Source organism: Neodiprion lecontei, chromosome 5, assembly GCF_021901455.1.
Source record: "Neodiprion lecontei isolate iyNeoLeco1 chromosome 5, iyNeoLeco1.1, whole genome shotgun sequence".
In the NCBI taxonomy this organism is placed as follows: Eukaryota; Metazoa; Arthropoda; class Insecta; order Hymenoptera; family Diprionidae; genus Neodiprion; species Neodiprion lecontei.
This window is the reverse complement of record NC_060264.1, coordinates 2,516,698-2,530,318: the sequence shown is the minus strand read 5'-3', so window position 1 is coordinate 2,530,318 and position 13,621 is coordinate 2,516,698. Positions and strand designations below refer to the sequence as shown.

At 37.7% G+C, this 13,621-nt stretch overlaps 4 protein-coding genes across 6 annotated transcripts; 3 read left to right on the top strand and 1 right to left on the bottom strand.

The window, feature by feature from the left end:
- Positions 1 to 36: 36 nt before the first annotated feature.
- LOC107221188 (neuferricin) lies at positions 37 to 2,151 on the top strand. 2 transcript variants are annotated; one of them, XM_046741081.1, is made up of 4 exons: positions 37 to 271; positions 845 to 1,009; positions 1,219 to 1,546; positions 1,654 to 2,151. In XM_046741081.1, exons 1-4 carry the CDS (start codon positions 190 to 192, stop codon positions 1,832 to 1,834), a joined length of 756 nt encoding a protein of 251 aa, XP_046597037.1. In that variant the 5' UTR covers positions 37 to 189; the 3' UTR covers positions 1,835 to 2,151. The 2 variants fall into 2 exon arrangements, with proteins under 2 accessions (XP_046597037.1, XP_015515586.1); XM_015660100.2 differs by lacking the exon at positions 37 to 271 and having other exon boundaries at positions 283 to 1,009.
- On the bottom strand, positions 2,135 to 4,449 carry LOC107221186. Of its 2 annotated transcripts, XM_015660097.2 has the most exons (4): positions 4,337 to 4,449; positions 3,997 to 4,040; positions 3,267 to 3,425; positions 2,247 to 3,151 (listed from the first exon to the last, which is right to left on the bottom strand). In XM_015660097.2, exons 2-4 carry the CDS (start codon positions 4,020 to 4,022, stop codon positions 2,791 to 2,793), a joined length of 546 nt encoding a protein of 181 aa, XP_015515583.1. In that variant the 5' UTR covers positions 4,023 to 4,040; positions 4,337 to 4,449; the 3' UTR covers positions 2,247 to 2,790. The 2 variants fall into 2 exon arrangements, with proteins under 2 accessions (XP_046597041.1, XP_015515583.1); XM_046741085.1 differs by lacking the exon at positions 3,997 to 4,040 and having other exon boundaries at positions 2,135 to 3,151; positions 4,337 to 4,425.
- Positions 4,450 to 4,500: 51 nt separating this feature from the next.
- Positions 4,501 to 10,116, top strand: LOC107221178 (transcription initiation factor TFIID subunit 2). The gene is made up of 19 exons (XM_046741068.1): positions 4,501 to 4,657; positions 4,826 to 4,880; positions 4,963 to 5,126; positions 5,203 to 5,419; positions 5,506 to 5,744; positions 5,820 to 6,041; positions 6,113 to 6,326; positions 6,430 to 6,681; positions 6,765 to 6,973; positions 7,048 to 7,287; positions 7,373 to 7,622; positions 7,700 to 7,840; positions 7,930 to 8,120; positions 8,196 to 8,407; positions 8,501 to 8,720; positions 8,802 to 8,958; positions 9,175 to 9,330; positions 9,423 to 9,593; positions 9,690 to 10,116. Exons 1-19 carry the CDS (start codon positions 4,614 to 4,616, stop codon positions 10,005 to 10,007), a joined length of 3,672 nt encoding a protein of 1,223 aa, XP_046597024.1. The 5' UTR covers positions 4,501 to 4,613; the 3' UTR covers positions 10,008 to 10,116.
- Positions 10,117 to 10,569: 453 nt separating this feature from the next.
- LOC107221182 (MOB kinase activator-like 4) lies at positions 10,570 to 13,434 on the top strand. The gene is made up of 4 exons (XM_015660093.2): positions 10,570 to 10,700; positions 11,266 to 11,639; positions 11,819 to 11,953; positions 12,245 to 13,434. Exons 1-4 carry the CDS (start codon positions 10,644 to 10,646, stop codon positions 12,339 to 12,341), a joined length of 663 nt encoding a protein of 220 aa, XP_015515579.1. The 5' UTR covers positions 10,570 to 10,643; the 3' UTR covers positions 12,342 to 13,434.
- Positions 13,435 to 13,621: the final 187 nt, after the last annotated feature.

The window sequence follows — 13,621 nt, the reverse complement described above, 5'->3', positions numbered from 1 at the left end:
GTGATCGCGCAGAACCTCTACGGTTTAATTTTCAAAGCGAAAGCTGGCTAATCACTGCCGAATAGGCAGGTGGTTACGGGTGATTAATTTTCCCCTGATCGCCTCAGTGCGGGTGCCGCTTTCTTAGATCGAAATCGCCGACTGCGTCGCAACAGTTTTTACTATTGTACCGTAATCTCCGGATCACGCATGAAGAAGAGCAATAAAAAAATTCTAATCGCCCGCGCCCTGCCTGCTACGCACCGCTGCGCCAAAAGTCTCTTGTTCATAAGTAGGTATACAAACCTGGTTATATTACACGTACACATATACGCGCGTCGTTGGTGCTGCTGCTTAGTTTGAAAATGGTGGAAATGTTTAGAAATCCCGTTTTGTACGTGCCTGGTCTGTTTTCACAAGTTTTAAAATAGCAACATACCCTTTTAACGTGTCACGAGGATCACGCGCGATTAGCCTTTTCATCATGCTCTCGCCAATGTACAATTGTCTTCCAACAAAGCTGACTGAATAAGAATATGAAAATTTGTAAAAAAACGCATTCAGAAATAACAAGATTCTCTAAGTTTAAAAACTCCGCCTTTTCGACGGGCGTCAAGGTCAATGCCCCGCGATCTCAGAAAATAGGACATTTAATCAACGTACAGCAGAAAACTCTATACCTATAATACTTGAGAAATCATGAAGAGAAGATACGTTTGGATCGTACTGTTACTAGTAACGCTGTACACCCTGTACCGTTACGATTATCAAAAAACGCTCGTTGCAAAGTTGAAATACTTTGCATGGAACGATGTATTTTTCATGCCATTCTTCGCTTCGTCTTCGTTGCCATCGTCTTCGTCAGCTTCTGAAGGAAATGAACAAACTGTTCGGCTATTCACGCAAAGCCAACTCAGCCGGTATACGAATCTCGAGGATGGTTTGTACCTTGCCATACTGGGGCAGGTTTATGACGTAACCAAAGGCGAGCGACACTACGGACCTGGAGGATCGTACCAGTCGTTTGTCGGTGAGAAACTGAAAGCCTATTTCAAGCTGCAATATGAAAAGGGTCTAGTTGCTATTAGTAGAGTAAAATAAAACCAAAATTAGATAAAATTGTTATTTTACATAGCACAATGCATATTATGTTCTAGAATTTTATTTTGATTATTTTCATATTCTGTAAGACTGTAAGATAAATTATTATATCACGTCGATTTCTTCTATTTGTAACAGGGCGTGATGCGTCGCTGGCCTTCGTCACAGGGGACTTCAGTGCCGAAGGATTGACCGACGACGTTTCCAGCCTGAAGCCATCCCAAATCAAGTCTCTGAGCGATTGGACAGGGTTCTACGCCAAGGATTACACGTACAAAGGGAAACTCATTGGGAGATATTACGATAGTGATGGTAATCCAACGTCGCAATATCACATGATACAGGAGATGCTGGCCTTAGCTGAAAAGGAAAACTCTAGTGAAGAGCAGAAGAAGAGAATCTTTCCTCCTTGCAATATAGAGTGGAAACCCGATGTTGGGACTAGATTGTGGTGCTCGAAACGAAGGTAGAAATTTCAGGATTGAGGTCTGAGGAATTTTCTTCAAGATTCGCTCATTAGCATTCTAATGCTTTTAGAGTAACTGCATTTTTCAATACTTATCTTTATTTTAGTGGTGGAATAGAGAGGGATTGGATCGGGGTGCCCAGAATGCTGTTCGAACCTGGCTCCGAACAGCACCGCTGTGCTTGCGTCAACTTAAAAAGTAAAGAACACGAAATGCACAAGGGAAATCTACGAGAGTACGAAGGATGCGCTAAAGGCTCCACTAACTGTGTGATTAAAAATAGCTAATCATTCAATCGCTATGATATTTTGTACAATTTGCATTCCAACAGTGATAAATTAAGTATCTGATTTTCTTTTCTCATGAGTAAACATGTTATTTTTATATACATATGTTATCGTGCTTGTTACTTAATATCCATTGCGTCCGTAAAGGTCTGTCTGTGGTTATGTTATTCATATTTGTGTTGAAATGTTTAAAAAACACTTTCGATTTAAAAATATATATTATATACATATTTATACCGATACAGTATACATGTATATAATCATGTTGTTACGATTCCTTACACACGGTAATAATAAAAAGATCTGTTAATTTTTAATTCCACGCAATTTAATTTTCAACTAATGTCTTAAAAGATTTATAATATAGGAAGTTTATCAGGGTACTTATCGGGATACAAAATTTTAAACTATTGCATAAACGAAATTTTATAACTACTTTTCACAGATGTCTAATAAACAAAAATAATCAAAATCTATTCACATTTTTCTACTTTAATATTGTTATTGGATCTGGAAAGACTGGTAAACCCAGTTTATGTATTATCTATTGTTAATCATTCAATAACTAAAACTGCATCATTCGTAGAAATCATTATAATAGCTGCAAATTCAATGTGATTTAGTATAGATTGAAATGAACAGTCTCTGGTGTACTAGTTATATTTAGAGAGATGAGTTGTTATACTGTATGCTATAATACGATTTCTATCGGTACAAAACTCATAATCAAAGAAAAAGAAAATTGTATAAATTCAGGAACTTATAGCCGTCAATTGTATAGTAGTGATAACTTCATTTGCACGACCTTTAGCTTATTACTCAAATACAAGTTTCACTATTTCTCATTGATTGTATTCGTATCTATCAAACTTAAATTAATATTTATACAGTCTTATGATAATTTTATAATATGCAACTAGTGAATTCAATCAGCGTAGTTTGATCAAATCTCTTGTTCACTTATCTTCGCCCTCAAATTCAGGAGATGACTCTGGCTGCATGGTATTCAACTTGGCGAACAACACCTCCATTGTTGTACATCTCCTTCTGTGCTTGATATTCGAACCGAAAACTTTCTTCACCCTAGCCCGCCTTTTTTTCAGCTTAGAAGCTGTCGGCTCTACTTGAAATTCAATCATTCTTTTGAACTTCTTAGCTCCAATAAGTACGCTGCTTTCACCCGGGCCCGTCCTTTCCTCTAATATAGTTTCCAGCTTCTTTGGAGAAAGTTGTAAATTTTTGTCCAAGTAATACCCGGTGATGTCTGCATCTCCTTCCATTTCGGAATAACGTCTTTTTCTGGGTTTCTGACTGCACCTAACAGATTCAAATTCAAAAAATATGATTTTATGAAGGAGAGCTAAGAAAATCTGCAAAAACAATTCTTATCTTCTGAATAGAAACTAATCCTCCAGTTTTGTCTTGATATTACCTGCGATTCGCTGTTACAGACATATCAGTTCTGGGAATTCTTTTCCTGAACACCCGTTTGGTAACCACTTTTTGGTTAACATCTGGGGTAACAGTGAGCATTTCAAGGCTAGCCGTGACCTCGGGCAGACTGATTTCCTTATTACTACAAATTTCTTCACTGTCAATGAAAAATAAAAGATAATTATTCATTAAATTCCATTTTTCAATATATTTCAAGTCTCATTGTAGACTTATCAGAGGATGAAAGGATTGATTTACATCGATTTACTTGGATATTTGGCAAAAGTAAAAGCAAGCCATGCATTCATTTTTGCAAAAAAAATGCTGCGATCGTCTATGGTCACAATGATTTAATTGCAAAGTATATTTGATAATAACGTTGTTAAAGATACGGCGCGATGAAATAGTTTCGACAAGGTTGTACCTTGGATTGTCACATAAGTGAAAACATTGAACTTTGTAATGCAGGTATATTACATAAATTGAATGAAACACTCGATTGCCGATAATTGAGGACAAATTTGTGAATCAACAAACTTTCTGTATCACCTGTTTTGGTCAAAAGATCGTTTGAAATAGTTTTCAGACAAGGTTTTCTGTGTTCGAATACTTCGTGAAATTTAATATCAAAATACATTTCCGCTGTGCTCAAGTCACCGTAAATCAAGCGGAAAAAATCAGAATGCAAACAAATCGAAAATTAGATAAGAGTGGACAAACAAACTTACGCTGTGCCTTCATTCTTTGCATCCATTTCCCTTCACTGTCCTACCTAAAATAGTATCTCAATTGTTTACTCGTTGGCGTTGTTAGTTAAACACTATAAATCAACTACTCAATTCTAAACAAAATACATCAGGGTAACATTATTGTATACGTTATATCTTTTAAATAAAGGATTAGAACGACGCGCGAGCCGCCATGTCGGTCAGTTGTACTCAGTTAGGCATCCTTGGCACTTTGCCACCCCAAAATACAATCATGGCAAGAAGGAAGGCACAAATGCGAATATGGCTAGGTTAACTCATTTGTACAGCAAAGTCAAAGATAGGTTATACGTTGTCATACTCGGTCACACTCCAGTTTTCTTGGATGGAATGTGATGGAATGTGAAGTAATAGCACGAAGCGCACGAAGTAATGATACCTGAAAATTTCGATGGACTCTTATTGCTCTTATCCTGTAACGAATCGAAAATAAGTATCCAGTACGAATCGATTCTCGAAGCGATGCTTGACATAACCGAAAACACTACAAGTAGATGGGGCAATAGCTGCCAAAGTACAGAGATATTTCAGTAATTCTGTTATGAGGAAGATATTTTAATCGTCACATCAATGGAAACATGAAGAAGGAAAAAACGGCTGATAACAGCCGACCCTATAAATTATAAGTATTCCAAGTAGTATTTAATTTTTATCGATCTTTGATTTTTTAGGTTATGCAGTCATAACCACTTTTCAGAATTACTTTAAATAAATTAAAGCAGGTCAAACTATCATCTGTGATCTTTGATTTGAGACAAAGAGTACTATCAATACTGTTTTCTCTTTTTACAGCTCATCAAATTTTGAGTTTGACTGGAATAAGCTTCCAACGGAAAAGCATAATTGTAAGTTTGTTTACAGTATTTACAGTGTCCTGGCTGTTCTTCACATTGCTTGTATTTTTCGTTTCTTTTTAATATCCTCAAGGGTTTCGTCGAGCTGACCATCGTACCGCTCAGGGACACTCTACGCCTGATTAAGCTAAATGCCAAGCAATGCAGAATCTACCGTGTTTGTTTAAATGACACTTACGAGGCGCCATTTCAGTACTTTGATCCATTTTTGGACATTTGTCAGGGGGATGGAAAACAGTAAGCTGTTCTAAAACCTTTGCTCTGTTAAATGCAATCTGAATTTCCATTTGCTCCATGATATTTTGTGCCTCAGACGATCCTTGGAATTTTATTCCACTCATCATTTGGCCGCTGCTCAGCGAGTCGACCCAGATAACAACTCTGGTGAATTAGTCATTCAAGTACCACCAGATGCTGCTCATCTAGTCGGAGAAGGAAGAGGTCTGAGAATAGGGATTGAGTTTTCACTCGAACAACCTCAGGGTGGGGTTCATTTTGTATTACCAGACTGTGAAGGAAATTTAGCTGAGGTATCCGCACGTTTCTACTAATCACTCCTTTTTTCTTTCATTATAAATAATTGTATGATATGTCATATTCTTCATTATTTTTCTAGAGAGGGGCACACATGTACACGTACAGCTATGAAAACTCATCTCGACTGTGGTTTCCTTGCGTCGATAGCTTTGCCGAGCCTTGTACCTGGAAGCTGGAATTCACAGTTGATGATTCAATGACGGCAGTTTCTTGTGGAGACTTGGTAGAAGTTGTATACACTCCAGACATGCGGAGAAAAACGTTTCACTATGTTTTAAACACCCCTGCATGTGCTCCGAACATCGCTTTAGCCGTTGGGTACGACGGAAACTGTTGCCTTTGCTCGAAGTCCAAAAATGATGTCTAAAAATAATGTTTGTTTACAATTTTCAGGCCATTTGAAATATTTGTCGATCCCTACATGCACGAAGTCACTCACTTTTGTCTTCCCCAACTTCTACCGTCTCTCAAAGTTTCAGCAAAGTACATGCATGAGGCCTTTGAGTTTTATGAAGAAACTCTTTCAAATAGGTATCCGTACTCGTGCTATAAACAAGTATTCGTTGACGAAATTGATGAGGATATCAACGCCTATGCAACAATGAGTATTTTGAAGTGAGTAAGTTTCTTACTCATATTTGAACCATTGCGAACAATTTTCTCCTAATGACAACTTTCAATTTCAGCACAAATTTATTACACTCTACAGCGATTATTGATCAGGTTTACATCACCAAGAAGGCTATGGCGCAGGCAATTGCCGAGCAGTTCTTTGGGTGCTTTATTTCAATGCAGAATTGGTCTGACACCTGGCTTCCTAAGGGGATTTCAACTTACCTAACCGGGCTTTATGCAAAAAAATGTTTTGGTAACAATGAATATCGTGAATGGGTTCAATCGGTGAGATATTGACTTAATTTCATTCTTTGGTCTAGATATTAATTAAAAGAGTCATCTCGAGGCTTATTTCACGTGAAATATGATCAGTGATTCGTATTGCTAGGAGTTGCAAGAAGTGGTTAAGTATGAGGAGCAGTTTGGAGGAATAATATTGGACCCCTCCCAACCGCCAGCCCCCTTGCCTATTGCTGCTAACACGCCAGCTCCGGTACCAAGGGTCCCAGATCCAGGGTTTTACTTTCCCATCAGAAATCTCCACACCATGTCGCCTAAGTACATCGAGGTACTACGGAAGAAGGCACACTTGGTCATTAGAATGTTGGAGCACAGGATCGGACAAGAACTTCTTTTGCAGGTGACTTCAAGTTGGTGATAATTTGAATTTTTGAAGAACATATTTTTTTTGACCTTCATCTAAACTTACTTTACTGTTTTGAGGTGTTCAACAAGCAATTATCTCTGGCCGCCAATGCTGCGCAGCAGAAAATTGACTCTGGCTTATGGTCGCATATGCTGATCAGCACAAATGTATTTACAAAGGCGATTTTCACAGTCACTGGTAAAGATATGGCTGTGTTCATCGATCAGTGGGTCAGAACAGGTGGTCATGCGAAATTCAGCCTTAGCTTCGTTTTCAATAGAAAAAGGTAACTGTGTTTATAATTCAGTCGAGAAGAGTTACGAAGAGATTATCAACTTATTTAAAAAACTTCCATTGCAGGAATACCGTAGAGTTGGAAATTCGTCAAGATACAACAAACCAGAGAGGCATAAGAAAATACGTTGGACCTTTACTGGTGAACATTCAAGAACTGGATGGTACTTTTAAACACACACTACAGATTGAAGGCACTGTCGCTAAAGCAGATATAACTTGCCACAGCAAAAGTAGACGAAATAAGAAGAAAAAGATTCCTCTCTGCACTGGAGAAGAGGTCGATATGGATCTGTCAGCTATGGAGTGAGCATCTGATAAGTTTTACAATTCTTAATGCGATATAATAAATCCACACGAATTATCAGAGATATTTATAAATCAATTTCAGCGATTCACCAGTACTCTGGATCCGATTAGACCCGGAAATGACGCTGATGCGAGCGGTGCAAATCGAGCAACCTGATTATCAGTGGCAATATCAATTAAGACATGAAAGAGACGTTACTGCTCAATTGGAGGCCATCGAGGCTCTTCAAAATCATTCTACTCCTGCTACTAGATTAGCTTTGACTGATACGATTGAAAACGAACATTGTTATTATAAAGTCAGGTGTCGAGCCGCTCACTGCTTGACAAAGGTTTGTGTATTATTTAATTGAACAGGTTTTTTTAAGCTTGCCATGTGCAGTGATTGATGAAAATCTTTTTTTTCCAGGTGGCTAACGCAATGGTAGCGACGTGGGCTGGTCCTCCAGCTATGTTGGCAATTTTTAGAAAATTATTCGGCTCTGCATCTTGTCGAAGAATTATAAAGCAAAATAACTTCACTAATTTCCAGCATTATTTTCTACAGAAGGTGGGCAAAAGAAGCCACAAAGTAGAATCAGACCCCGGATTTTAGTATCACAGTTAAAACGTGGCATCACTTGGCTTTTTCTTTTACAGACAATTCCCGTCGCTATGGCTGGCTTGCGCAACGCACATGGCATATGCCCGCCAGACGTCTTGACTTTTTTGATGGACTTATTCAAGTACAATGACAATAGTAAAAATCGCTACTCGGACAATTATTATAGAGCTGCTTTGGTTGACGCCTTAGGGGCGACTGTTACTCCAGTGATCAGCGTGCAACAAGGGTAATTATTGAGCTATACCTTCCTCTGTCCATAGTCTTACAGCTATCGTGTTTTATTTTGGAATGTTTCTCACAGCACTGCTATTACTGCAGAGTCGCTGTCGATAGACACGAAAGCCATTCTTGAAGAAGTAACGAGGAATTTAAATTTAGAGAAACTGCTGCCATGTTACAAGTACACGGTCAGTGTCGCGTGTTTGAAGGTCATAAGAATATTACAGAAATTTGGACATTTACCTAGTAATCCGCATTTATTCAGAGCTTACGCTGCATATGGCCAATTTATTGGTAAGTTGTCTCCGAAAAAAAATATGGCGTGGTTCTTTTTCTCCTCACTTTAGAAGCTCCCAGTTTCAGAGCACTGTCTTGTCTGCTTTTCAGATGTTCGGTTAGCTGCATTGGAAGCATTGATAGACTTTACAAGAGTAGATGGCAAATGGCAGGATATGGAGTTCTTACTCGACATGGCAGAAATGGATCCTCACCCTGGGGTGCGGCACAGATTAGTTAGGCTGATTGTGGAAAACCCACCATTTGAAAGAGCCCATAAACATAGACTGGACAAACCTGATCTTGTCGATCGTATTTGGAATTTGATCAAGTAAATATTTCTGTTTGTATTGTTGAAAATATTCCCTGTATAATGCACGACTTGACTATCATTGTGACAATTATGTTTTAGCGGCATGCTGTCTCACGATACAAAGCTGAGGTGCGACTTGGTTGATCTCTACTATACCTTGTATGGCAGTAAACGACCTCTCTGTATACCAATTCCAGAGCTTGCGGCCATCACCAAACCGAGAAAAGTCGGACCTCATATTAGCCCAGAGCGTGATGTAATGAATGTTCAATACTCTGATAATAATATAAAATTTAGTATGCAAAATCGAGTGAAAAATGGATTTGCTGAAATTTTTAATGTCCAAAAATATTTCGATAAAAAGTATTAGTGTTATAACACTTGGGATATTTCATAGCCGAATCGAATTTGTAATGAATCTTTCTTACGCTTATTACGATATTCCAAAAGTAATGGATGATGATGTATTTAGATACAACCAAACCCGGTCAATGTGAACCTCGAAACTCCACCTGACATTGAAGTCGTGCTTGTTCAGAATAAAAGGAAAGCTTCTCCGAGTAAGGACCTACCTGGTCCGTCTAATAACATGTCTTCTGAGTGTGGCCCTGAAGCTAAAAAACAAAAGGTATGAACATGTTTCGAACAGATCTAAATTCAATCTCTGTGGGTATTTCATATGTGGTACCCGATGTTTATTCCTTTTTTTGTTGTTACAAGGATGATAAAACCCCGGGATCAAATGAGGGTAAAGTTAAATCGGAATACTACAGTGACAACTCTGCATCCTTGCCAGGAATTATGGGCACACAGGGCCCTGTTGGTTTCGAGCCTGGGATGTTCAAGAAAGAACAGGAGGACCACAAACATAAGGGAGATTCTGCAAATAAGGTAAAGCCTCACCTCCTTGGTTTCTTTTCTCTTGCCTTAGTATCTAACTCTGCCATGAGAATTTCAGAACACTTATTTTCTTTTCTTTCTCTATAGGGTAAGAAGAAGAAGAAAGACAAGAAGAAGCACAAACATAAACACAAGCATAAACATGATCACAAGCATGGAAAAGACAAGGATAAAAAAGAGAAGGATAAAACTAAAGATAAAGATAAAGATAAGGACAAGGAAAAGGACAAGGACAAAGATAAAGACAAGGATAAGGACAAAGAAAAGGATAAGGACAAAGATAATAATAAAAGCAAGGATAAGGATTCAAATAATCTCAAAATTAAAGATGAGACCTTAAGTTCGGCTAGCTCGAGTCCAAGTCCAGACGCGAGTACTGTTACATTAGAATTCGTTTTCCCATGAGAACAGAATATTTTTATTCCAGATAAAACAATTACTTACCAAATAATTATTGTATTAAATACCTTTGTACGCTCTTTTATGCACAATAGAATTTTTTTTTTCTTATGAATGTGGCGTATTTGTATGCTTATGCGTGCATGAATCACTATAGTGAATTATCTTGTAAATAAAATCATCGTCGATGCACCACCCATAAAATGATCATATTAAACATTGATTTGAAACCGTATACCTCGGCAAAAAAATTCTCATACTTAAAAGTCAATCACTTTTCGTCCATTCGAATGAACTCATTCTGTTTCTGTGGTAAGCAGAAAAAAGTGAACATAGCTTGAGCGGCTTAGCACATGTTTGTATTACCTAGGGAATTGGACCACTGAACTATATGTATAATACAACTATAGTTCAGTGGATTGGACACAATATTCGTAATCTTGATGATTAATTGAAAAATACCCATTCGTAAAATTTATATTATATATTTATAATCGATCGGTAATGTCATATCGATAAGTTCGGCTTTTGGTTCGATTCCCGATCTTCATGCCATCTAGCGACCAAGATATTTTTAAGGCTTGAGCGCACTACCGCATCACGCATGCATGTGTTTGTCGGTCGAGTGCAACAACTGGCAAAATGAAGATGGCGGACGGATCTTTGTTAAGAAGAAATAGGCCCGGAACAAAGGCAAAGGTTAATAAAAAATAATCAATTTACAATATTATGATACTGCTAATGTATAAAAATCAATTGCTCTTAGAATTGCCTGATATTTGGTCCTCTATGAGCTCGATTTTCACCGCCATTCACCACCGACACGTCGCTCCGAAAATCAATGATACACTCTTGACATGAAATAATAACTCACAATTCGCACGTATTCTCATCAAGTTATCTATAATATTCAACCTCTACTCGCATCCGACTCGCTGTCGCATTCCTGGAAAATCCTTTCTCCCGTCCTTGACAGACGTTGAAATTTTGAATTTGACAGATCACTCTACTTCTATTTCCAACAGGTTCGAAGAACGTCCTTATGTCAAGCGCACTGTTTGTTTAATTATCGTAACCGCGATACCGGAAGCATCTCTGCTAATTGACCGAATGTATAAATTATACCCCAAAATATCCTCCGATGTATCTGCAACTGCATTTTAACCTGTTCCCACTAAATTCCTTTCAAGGTTGTTTGACCCTGTTATCGTACACTGTGCATAATTTCTTTCAAAATAAATAGAGGAAAACAAATTTCCAATAGGATTTTTGCCGCTGGCCAGATGAGCCGTTTGAGGAAATGGACAGCACACTTGCAGTGCAACAGTACATACAACAGATAATAAGACGAGAGCCTTCGAACATTGAGCTCATTCTTGGTATGCCTGATGGTCAGGACGAGGGAGTTTGGAAATACGAACACCTGAGGCAGTTCTGCATGGAATTGAACGGATTAGCAGTGAGACTCCAAGGGGAGTGTAACCCCGAGACTTGCACTCAGATGACTGCCACTGAACAGTGGATATTTTTATGCGCCGCTCACAAAACGCCAAAGGAATGTCCAGCGATCGATTACACTCGGCATACTTTGGATGGTGCCGCTTGCCTACTCAACAGCAATAAATACTTCCCAAGCAGGTGATCAGAGTTTCCGAGTTGTTGTTCAACCATAACTCACACTTTTCTCACTGACGCATGTTGGATACTCTGTTTAAACCTCCATGCTTTCTAGTCACTATTTCTTTACCGTGTACTCAACTTTTTATATAATTTTATCCTGTGCATAAGCTTACGTTACTGTCACATTTACTTTGCAGAGTCAGCATCAAAGAGTCATCTGTCGCAAAACTTGGCTCTGTATGTCGTCGAGTTTACAGGATCTTCTCACACGCCTATTTTCACCATCAGTCAATATTTGACGAGTTCGAAAATGAGACATTCCTTTGTCGCAGGTGGGTTATAAAATGTTTTAATAAAGCGTCTTGGCTTACCTCTCAACACTAACTCCAATTTTCCACTTTTGTTCATTCAACAATGAAAAGGCCTTGTAGTTATGCTTCATTTATATTCATAACTATATTTTTTGACCAACAAACTGTGCCCAAATTGCTCGAGAGGTATCCAAGCAGTCACTTCCGAGCATGTCCTGGATATACATGACAAATAAGTCCAATTACACCAAGAAAAAGAAGACTGTTTCACCTATATCCTTTACGAGTGTATGATCGATTTAAACTTTACAGGTTTACAGCGTTTGTTATAAAATATAATCTGATGTCTAAGGACAATCTCATAGTACCAATATTGGAGGACGGCGCACCAACGGAAAGCGAGGCATAAGGATTGTCGTTCTTATCATCTTGGCTGGGGCCCGAATGGCAGATTAAATGAAATCTGTTACTGAGCGATCCACATATACAGATATATTTAATATCACACGGCATTACCTCAGGTGGCATGCGATTGACACTGAGACCAAACTAATGGACGCATGTTCAGATCCTGGTCAAATTATTGTTAAAAATCCTTGACTGAACATCAGAAAAGTAAGTGCCGTCAGTAAAGTTCTCCATCAATCACTGAATCAATTCTGTTTATATGTATCCAAATTTATTTATACGTGATTTTCCAATATCATGCCGAATCAACTTTTCCGTCGCACTTCGAGATATTTGTCCTCCTTTTTCTCATTGATACACAACCTGAAGACTGTTTGTCTGAATAGCTACAATTAATTTACTATCCATATAATGTGAATCAGAGCCTGAATTGTTATGATTTTCTATTTAATTGAATTTAAATCGATCTTTTGTTACTGTTGGTAATAATTTATCAGGTTCAACCAACGATAATTACAAGATGGATCATGAATCACATACTTTACTTACGTATCATCTTGTTTTACCGACGTACCACTTCTCACTCCATATAGCGTCGCAGCTAACGTGTGTGCGTCTCGAAAGTCTAATCCATCCATTCTAAAATCTGTAAATGCTCGGAAATACACTTTGAAATGAACAAAATAACTTAATGAAGGAAAACTCGTTAATAGTTATTGATGAAATACAAAGTTTCTTGTAAAATCTCATACAATTTACTTTGCGAATTCATTGTGTTAGCTGATCTACCTACTTTGACTTTTACCTCACAGTCACTTCTGAGTTTTTGAGTAAAAAAAACTCCAGTTGTCACACTTCAAAATAAAATTTGTGACTGCAAGTTGAAATATATAATTTAAATTTGAACCGGTTAATTTTTTCTTTCTTCAGTTTTATTATTAGTCGCGATTGAAGTAATGATATTTTTTCTCAAGACCCTGTTTCTATCGATTGATAACAAAGTTATATTGGATAATAAAAAAAAAAAAGAAAAAACCTTATGTCTAATTATTGTAATTACTGTAGCTTAGAAAAAGAAAAATAATAATAATAATAACAACAATAGAGGAATAGTGTGCGAGTCCTTGTAATAAGACGTAATAGTGGTTATATAAAAAAATAAATGTTGTATAATCGTTATATATATACACATACGTATATATAACACGCTAATTATCTCACTATAGGTCTAAAATTCGGGTCGATAGATTTTCCGCTAACCTTCTAACGATCATACACATA